The 9,890-nt window shown below is 38.3% G+C and overlaps 1 protein-coding gene across 2 annotated transcripts in view; it reads left to right on the forward strand.

The window, feature by feature from the left end:
• gys2 (glycogen synthase 2) overlaps positions 1-6,676 on the forward strand; it is a 44,752-nt gene extending 38,076 nt beyond the window's left edge. For both annotated transcript variants that reach the window (XM_048610546.1, XM_020528862.2), the window contains 5 exons: positions 534-660; positions 2,472-2,567; positions 2,649-2,812; positions 5,136-5,216; positions 5,354-6,676. In XM_048610546.1, coding sequence (XP_048466503.1) covers positions 534-660; positions 2,472-2,567; positions 2,649-2,812; positions 5,136-5,216; positions 5,354-5,572 — 687 coding nt within the window. In that variant the 3' untranslated portion in view covers positions 5,573-6,676. The remainder of the gene's footprint in view (positions 1-533; positions 661-2,471; positions 2,568-2,648; positions 2,813-5,135; positions 5,217-5,353) is intronic.
• Positions 6,677-9,890: the final 3,214 nt, after the last annotated feature.

Genomic DNA, 9,890 nt, shown 5'->3' on the forward strand with positions numbered 1-9,890 from the left:
CCATCAGAAGGGTCTAGGCCCGAAACGTCAGCCTTTCTGCTCCTATGATGCTGCTTGGCCTGCTGTGTTCATCCAGCTCTGCACATAGTTTCCTGATCCTAGTTTAGAGAAAAGAGAAGCTTTAAAACCTTACCAACCAATCACGTACCCTTTTACCTAAGTATCCTGCGCTAACATCCAGCTCTCCGGTGTCAGCGCCTCTCAATCCCCTTCTCGGACCACTCCTTGTTCTAGCAAGCCAGAACAGTATCTCTGCCCTCATCGTACCAAAATCCCTCACTACTTTCTGTTCAAAATCTCCTGTAGTTATTCCTGTGTCTATGACCCCTCACTCCAGACCCTACTGGACTCATCAGCCCCAAGTGATGTGAAGCCGCTTCCTTATGGAGTCAGGCCAAGTCAACTAGTGGAACGTTACAACATTAGTATCCTAGTGACCCTAAAGCTATAGTAAAAATGTACCTTTTAAACCCAATACCATGTGAATTTCCATGTTGTTTTAAAATCCTCTACATTACATTATAACTTCCCAGATTGTTTTCCATCCTGAGTTTCTATCATCTACGAGCCCACTTTTGCCGATGGATTATGAAGAGTTTGTTCGAGGTTGTCATCTCGGAGTTTTCCCATCTTATTATGAACCTTGGGGATACACTCCTGGTAAGTGTCATTTTACTTTGTGTCCCTATTTTTATTTCTTAAGAGTAAACTATTTCAGAGTTTTGTCTTCCAAAAGTTGGAAAAGGCTGTAGGCATGAGCAGTATAGATAGAAAGTGTTTTAAATGGCTACTTCACATTGTGGAAGAAGAGCTACTTCTGGGTACATCACACAGCATTCAGTCGTTGAGTGTGTGGTGTGATAGATGCACTATTGTTCTGGAGAACTGTAGTGCTTTATCACTACAAGAAGGGACTGTTGGTGAAAGTGAGTTCCTCTTATTTGCCTGTTTGTACTACAGTGCTAGGTGACCTAATCAGTTACCACTTTCAAATATTTTGGGGTCCTGTTTATGCCATGGTATCTCATTTTATGTTGAAGATTCTGAACTGAAGCAGGACTACTGTTGTGTCAAATGAGATACCAAATTAAACTAATCCCTTTTGCCTGCTACTGGTCATAGAATATCATTGAATCCCTACAGTTTGGAAACAGGTCATTTGGCCCAAAAAGTCCACACTGACACTCTCTGTAAAGCATCCCACACCCTATATTTCCCATGGCTGATCCACATAAATCTACACATTCCTGGACACTTTAGTGTGGTCAATCTACCTAACCACAGTGGACAGTGGGAAGTGGGAAGAAACTGGAGCACCCCAGAGGAAACCCACTCAGACACGGGGAGAATGTGCCACACAGAGTCACCTGAGGCTGGAATTGAACCCAGGTCCCTGGTGTAGTGAGGCAGCAGTGCTAACCACTGAGCCACCATGCCACCCATATCCCTCCATTCCTTGCATATTCATGTGCTATCTAAACGTCCCTTAAACACCACTGTCATATCTTGTCAGGATTTTAAAAATGCAATTTTCCCAGATATAATCCTGATTAGTTCAATTCTTATGATGATTCTATCATGCTACAAGGTAAGCAATCTTCCTGTTCCTTCCATTATTTTTTTTTTTCATTTCAGAACCCTTCACAACTCATGAATTAAATTGTCTGTGAAATATGTGGACATAACTGTTCTAGTAATTGCATAATGCATAATCAACCTGTTTAAAAATACATTGGAAGAAACAAAAACTAATATCAAGGGCTAGTTATCCCGATAATTCACTTGTGCTCTAACGCACCAGTACCCAACTGCATATTAATGTTTTGGCTCCACCACTAAAAGTACTAGATTACTGTGAATTTCCAGGTTATTTTATCAATGTTCATTGACTTCATTTTCACTTTTTATATTTCTATTGTCATATGTCAATCAGAAGATAGTGTTTTCAATCATAGGTCAGGAACTTGAATTGCTAATCTATTCACTCCACTGCAGAGAGTTTACTACATTATCATATAATTAACTGATCGCTCTTCTGGTCATTTCAAGTGGATATTTAATGTTCTTATTGCATTGCTCAAAAAAGGAGCAATGAATGCCCCTTGTATTCTAGCCAATATATTGACTATTGGTGGGAGCTAGTGTATTTTCCACACCATCGATCACTGAATTTCAGGGCAACTTGCACTTATGTTGACTGCTTTCCACATTGTCCTTTCCCAGTTTGGGGGGGGAAAAAAAAGGTGATGGGGTAAGGAAGTCCATGAAGTTGTGGAACTAGCAGATAGGAGCGCAGAAAGGCAATAAAGGAAGAGAGTGTATATGTGGCAGTACTTTAGCAGATATACCTGTTCATCTTTACTTGCATAGATTTTAGTATTTATTTGCGTGATAATTAGTGGAATGTAAAACTTGACTAGTATTAAACCATATATATATAAACCTGATGACTATGATATTTGCTTTTATAGCTGAGTGCACAGTAATGGGAATTCCTAGTGTGACTACCAACCTATCTGGATTTGGTTGTTTTATGCAAGAGCATGTGGCAGATCCAACAGCCTATGGTAAGTTAAATGCTGCATAAGGCACTGCACATTAACTTGACCAAGAAAATTTACACTCTCTTGTATTGTTTTTGCGACCAGGGATTTATATAGTGGATCGTAGATTCCGATCACTGGATGAATCTTGCAATCAGTTGACTCAGTTCATGTTTGGATTCTGCAAGCAGTCACGTCGCCAGAGAATTATCCAGAGAAACAGAACTGAAAGGCTTTCTGAGCTTCTGGACTGGAGATACTTGGCTAGAGTAAGTGCGTGCAACTGCTACGACAATTTGTGAAGGATCAAGGGCCTGTCTATATGGAAATGTTATAGGTCTACTCTGGAGTTTTGAGATCGGTGAAGCAGAAATTGCAAATCTACTGAAATGACTGAAAACCAATAAATAACCTCCTTTGTGACAAGCGTAGAGATTTGTCAAGATCTGTCAGTTGTTCTAAAGGAGTTGACAAACAGTGGGGTGGTTTCTGACTGACTGTAAACAAGTGTAAGTATTCTCATGTTCAAGATAATTGACTGCAGGCATATTAAACAGGCCTCCATCATAGCAAACTGAATGGGATTTATAATCCAAAACAAAAATGGGATTACCTGTACAGGAATAACAGCCAACATGGCTCCAGAAAGGGTTAATTGTGCCTGATCAGCCTCAAGACTTACCTGAGAAGGTGCTACCTAATGAAAGAAAGCAGGAGCCTTGTGCATAAATTTGAACATATTTACACTTGTAAGAGAATCCTTCAGAAAATCAAGTCCGTGTCTGTCCAGGGTTTTAATGTGAATTAACAGTAGGCTAAAAGACAGAAACATAAGGCAACTGAAGAGGCCCTATGTTGCAGTGAAGGGAGGTTGGATGGAAGTGGAGCATATTGAGTGGGTTTCCACGTATTCCTAATATTGTGCAGTTTAAATGGTAATTGTCTCATGAGAGAATTGAATTCACAGATAAACGAAAATAGAGTATGTTGGAGTCAAGGTTCAGCTTAGACCTTCAAAAGAGGCTTTCTTTTGCAAGTTGATCAGTACAAAAAAGATCCCCATGTAGCTAATGGGCCTTGGCATTTGAAGAAGTGGGTTGACTTGTCTCTTTTTGTATGTTCAAATGACGTGAGCTGGCAGCAAAGCAAATAGGATTTGGGTTTTTATTATTATTACTAATTAGTACAGTAAAAAAATTGTTTCTAAACAGTGGTGACACAGTTTTTATTTATAACTGTTGTGATCATTAGGATTAAAATACATTATAAAATAAAAGGTTTGTACAGCTATAACTTCATTATATTGCAAAATGCAAGTCTAAGATACAGAATAGAATTGAAAGGCCTACTGCACTCTGTAATTTGTACTGATATACATAGATCATATGTTGTCAGATTGAGTGAGTTCTTTCAGTTCTCAGTTATGTGTGTACGGTTGAGTTGTTTTTGAAATATTAACCTGTCTCATAATCTCTTTGTTCTAAATCATCTTTGGAGTCAATTAGTCAATTCCATCCCACTTGTATTTCCTGTAGTTATGGGAAGACTTAGTGGCAGTGGGAGGGTAGGATTTTGGTTTTCTAGCAAAGTCTAGACACATGTTTTCTGCCTTTTTAGCAAGGGAGCACTTCAGTTGCTTAATTGTCAGAGTTGCTTTGATTCACATTGCCTAGGATCAGTTTCAGTGGTCATTTCTGAAAGCCTTTCTATCTTGTTTTATATGTTCTTTGATACATTCAGAACTCCAGACTAGCACTGTGCATTCGTCATGGCTCTTAAGTGATTATTAAAAAATAGTGAGTGGGTCAATTTGACATACCATTGTGAAAGGTTTCCATTTGTTGCCTTAAACATTTCACTGACTGGGCAGTTCCTTTAAGATCACTCTGAATGTTATGTTAAAGCTGCATGGTGCTTTTTCTTTCAGGTCACAGCTTGAAGTACTGCTTGGAGTACTGATCACTGACTCAGGCCCTAATGACAATATAGAGGAATGCAGTGTAAAGGATCCCTGATATGAGGGGGAGTAGTTCTAACACATGATTTGATTGTTCAAAAAAAAATTGCAAAGAGATGTTGCGTGAGGTGGACAAGATTCTGATGATTCATCAGCTTAGGGAGACAATCTGAAACAGCTTTCAGATATGCCAGGCAAGAAGACGAGAGGATATCAGTTCAAGATTGTGAAAGTTACTGACCTTGATGCCTTTTGGAAGAGAAAAATATTGTTGGAGTGCTATTGTGGCATTTCAAGAATTAGAATGGAGATTAGTCAGTTTTAATTCCTGACTGAAGAAGCTAATATGATGGGAAGAGAGCCACCTTTCTTTAGTAGTAAATAAAAATATTCTTGCCCCCTAAAATGGTTTGAAACCAAGCCTTCAAAATTAAATACAGCTGATTCTGAAATATCTTAAAAGTGTAAGCCTAGATTTTTCAAAATATAATTTGATATTCCTGTAAGTTCTGGAAAAATAGCTCATACCAATACGTGATGAATAAACATGTATAACTCTCGTTTTTGGTTGCATCATTTTCCTGCATCTTTTTATATTGGTTTATTTTTAAATTTTTGTTTCTTTTCATATTCAGTACTACATGTATGCCCGCCATCTTGCACTGAGCAAAACCTTCCCAGAAAAGTTCCAAATGGACCCAATCATTCCACCATTGGTAAGCTGGTTTGTTTTCTATTGTTGCATGCTGCTTAAAATTTAAATTAAGGCAGCATTATAAGAAATGGTCGCTTTCCAAACATCATATTTTAAAACAAAGTTAATGTCATGAATTAATTTCTTTTTCTCCAATAGACCGAGGGTTTCAAATATCCCAGGCCAGCATCGGTGCCCCCATCCCCTTCAGTGTCCTTGCATTCAAGCCCGCACCAGAGTGATGAGGAGGATAATGACGATGAGCGATATGATGAGGATGAAGAAGCAGAAAAGGATCGAAGAAATATTAAAGCTCCAGCTTTCTCTGGTCCAGTTCCAATAGGAAAGAGCCAGTCAGATCTAGAATATCAAAATTGAATAGATGGCTAACTTTACCACTTGGAGAACGTATGGTTACAATACCTTGTATGTGGATAATAAATGCAGGGGGAGCAGGTTACAAGTTACAGAGACTAGGAAGAGCTCTCGTACTCTAATGACAAATGTGTATTGGAAACTTGCGTGAACTTGCAAATAATTTACAGTATCTTAAAAAGATGAGTCCTATGAATATTAGGTAAATTCTTTACCCTGATATATACATAAATTTTCCCCTGAAAGGATAAAATTCATTCTTCCCGTCGTACATCTGCTCAGTTTGTCTGGTTTTCATACCTTTAGAACTTATTTCTCATAATGAGTTTCATGAACTTGCAAAACAACCACCCTTTTGATTTCTAGAACGCACTTCACCATTTCTATAAATGAGGATCATTTTATTGGAATATTTATAGCATTTTATAATTGAATCCTTGGTTCTCATTGGGTATCATGTTTGTGGTTTAATGTTTTGGAAATGAAGGCATGATGGGTAACACTTTTTTTTAATCTATATAAATTTTGGTCCCAGTGCATGAAAGAGCCTGCAGCAGCTGACATTTGAACTAATGCTTGTCATTGAGTTTGGAGCACATCTCAATGTGTTTTCTGACGTGTATAATCCTCCTAAGATATCTCAAGATTGCAAATTTGTGCTTTTGAGACTTGGAGCACTGCTTTTATTCTTTGGATGCTAAAATAAGTAATAACCACTGTGGTGAGTGCAAGTTACTTCATTCATTGAAGGTCACCTGCTCTTGGTTTTGCCATTTTTTTTTAATCCGGGATTTTTTTTCCCCATTTTAGGGATTGTATGAAATGGTATGCATACATCCCCCTACCAAGCATAAAGGGGGAAATCAAATTTGAAATAAACTCCCTTGTTACATTGCAGTTGCTGCAACCCACAAAGATGATGACATAAACGTTCCACTCTTTTAACCTGAAGGAGCCACTTTCCAACTGGGAACTGAAGCTTGAAATATATTGCACTTGGTTTGGAAAAAAATGTAGCAAAATTGTTGGGAGATGATTGTATAAATACAAAACTAAATGATGTAACTTTAATTGTTCTTTAAAACCAAGTAAAATATTTCAGTCCAATGAGTTTGTTCTAGTACTTTTACTGAGGTAAGTCTGTGCTTACAAAAGCTATTTCTGTCAAATGCATGATTTTAGGATAATGTATCCTTTTGCCAAATTTTAATTAAAACAGCTTCAAGAGGAAATTCATCTGATTTAAAAGAGGTATCTTCCAACTCAGTCTGAACCGTAGCCACTCAGCCAGCGCATAGATCTGTTATGCTGAGCAATTCGAGAATGGTTTTGGGGGTAATTATTTCAGTTAAAGAGAAATTGCAGAAGTTGGAACTCTGTTGGAGAAGAGGAGGTTGATGGTTAATTGGTTAGAGGTGCTCAAAATCTTGAGGGTCTGTACAGAACAGGCAAAGTGAAAATGTTTCCATTTGCAGAAGAGGTAAGAACCAGCCGATAAAGATTTAAAGCCCCTGGCCAAACAACCAAAGGTGCCACGAGGAAAGATGTTCTCACTAGTGGGTGGTTGTGCGTGGCCTGTGATTGTGGTGGAGGCATGTTCAGTAATGGTTTTCAAGGGGGTGTTGGGCCATTATTTGAATGGAGAAAACAAGCAGTGGGATTACCTGAGGGTCACTCTTGCATGGACGCCAGTGGTCAAATCGAGGCCTCCTGTGCTTCAATGATTCTGTTTTTGTAAGGTGCGGGGGGGGTCAAGAAGTAACGATTAACATTGTTAAAAGGAGGGGTATTGTAGTGAGTTAGCACATCGCCAACTCTAAAATTGGAACTAATAGAATGGAGAGGTTGTCACTGACACTCTCTCAACATAATTACTACAGGACAAAAAAGTTTTTTTTTAATATAGTTGGTTGGCTTGAGCTGAATATCTCAAAAGAAGTGTGGTGTGGGGATATATGTAATTTGGCTCTACTGTACAGTAAATTCATGCTCCATGTCTGAAATAAGACAGTATTCAGTTAAGTTCCTGTATAAACATGATCTCTGAAAAGTACTGAATGCCACATTTACAGACTGTTCACTTGGAAGAATGATGCATCATCTATGATTTATCTGCTTTGTCAAAAATCATTCAACAAACCCCTCTTCATTGGGCAGAACTTAATGTGTAGGAACTTAATGTTGTCCACTCCATGGATTGGCTGGGAGTTTGTTACTGGTGTTGGTGGGATGGCGTTGGGAAGGGGAAAGACGTGGCATTCAATAGATTTCTACTGCTATCTGATATGAAACTGTTAAGCTAAATTATGTTCCAAGAAATAATTGAAACAAAAGTGAAATAATGCAATAATTGGTTGGATTGCTTTTGTAGCAAGCCCATAAAAGAATGAGAAAGCTTTGTTTGTTTGCTGCTTTGTCATCTTCTAAAAATCAAAGATCGTGTAAACCCTTGTTTTATACCTTCCTGAGTCAGCATTGAATAGAAAAATTTTTGGCTTTGTTATTACAAAATGTGCTTGGCGACGAAATTACTTCCAACACTTGCAACAAAGGTTTGTATTAATAGATTGGAATAAAGCAGAAAATCACTTTTGTTAGTGATGGGTAGATAGGGAAATGTGCTCAGTCACAAGTTAGTGGGGCAGATGTCTTGAGCACAATCCGAGCTCTAGGCTCAACTATAGTCTGCAGCCCCAGGTACCTATTGCAAAGTTTAGATTCCAAATGTGATACTATACTGTGGTCAGTGCAAAGGACAATAGGAATCTCAATGAGCCATATAATCAGTAGAGCAAATATATATTCTCCACTTTTAGGAATTTGACTGATATACGAAAATCCAAAGGTGATTTTGGAAGTAATCAAATTAACATACAGATGGTCTTCACAGACTCCTTTTAATGGGCTCTTTCTATATTTGCAACGTTAATTGATCCAATTAGCATAATTGGGTTTCAGCACAGAAGCCAAATAGTAACTGGTGGTTGTTTTAATTTGCAAGCATCATTTAATATGCCCAATGCAATAGTTACTTCTCTTTGCTGCTTGCATTTAAGTTCACCTCGAGACACTGAAGAGCAAAGGCTTGTGGCAGAATGGATAGTGTCCCAGCCTCGACGTCAGAAGCTGCAGGTTTGAGTGTAACCTCCAGGACTGGATGACTAAGGAAGGTGTGTTCATCAATCAACCTTTCCATCCAGGTTATCAACCAGCAAATCCTCCCAATGCATCTTAATAGTAGACAATAACAGCAACAAACATTCTTAGCCAGCCATGTGATGGAATGTTTCACCCTCTGCAATCACTATCCATGGCTCCAGCATCCAACATGCATGTAAATGTGTATGGTGCCATAGCAACGTGGAACTCCCCAAGTGAACTGTGACACCACCAGCATACTAGTCATGTTCTTCATTTTGTTTTTAATTCAATTACAGTTAACTGCTGATAATTGGTTTTATTTTTGAGAGCATAGTGGCATCAAACTAATGATTTGAAATTCTTTCAATTTCCGATTGAATGAATAGGTCGTGTCAAAGATCAGTTTTTGCAGATGACAAACATTCTCTCTTACCTTTTTAAAGTCACAGCAGGTCAGATACCTTTTTCCAATAAGCCCTTAATGTTAAGTTAATCTGATATTTATATCTTTAACACTGAAATACCTGATCAATATCTGTTACTATTAAACATTGCTAAAATATGGAGGAGCCAAAGGGTTTACTTTTAATGTTTTGTGCTGAAACAATATTTAGTATGTTAGATTGTCAGCTACATCTAACTCATATCAATCTGTTATCATGTTATTTCATCATGCAGTGTCATGAAAACTTGAAGCTGTTGACGTATTTCATGATTGCAATGTTAATTCCATTTTTCCAAGTCTTGTCTGTTGGGGATATATGGTAATCGTGATGGACATCAGCTGTGGCTCAGTGAATAGTACCCCTTGCTTTTGTAAATTCAAGTTCCACTTCAAGTATGCAAGCACACACTCTTTGGACTGACACACTAATAGAGCATAAACATAGACCAGTACAGCACAAGAATGGACCCTTCAGCCCACGATGTTGTGCTGAACATGATGCCAAATTAAAATAATTCCTTCTGTCTGCCCTTGGTCCATATCCCTCCATTCCTTGCATATTCGTATCTAAAAGTCCCTTGAATGGCCCTTATTATATTTGCCTCCTCCACCACCACCCCAACAGTGTGTTCTAGACTCCTATCACAGTTTTTTTTCAAAGAAACAAACATTCCTTCGCATCTCCTTGAGCTTTTTTCCCCTCGCATTTAAATACATGCCTCCCTACTATTAGAC

Source organism: Rhincodon typus, chromosome 22, assembly GCF_021869965.1.
Source record: "Rhincodon typus isolate 14 chromosome 22, sRhiTyp1.1, whole genome shotgun sequence".
Lineage (NCBI taxonomy): Eukaryota > Metazoa > Chordata > Chondrichthyes > Orectolobiformes > Rhincodontidae > Rhincodon > Rhincodon typus.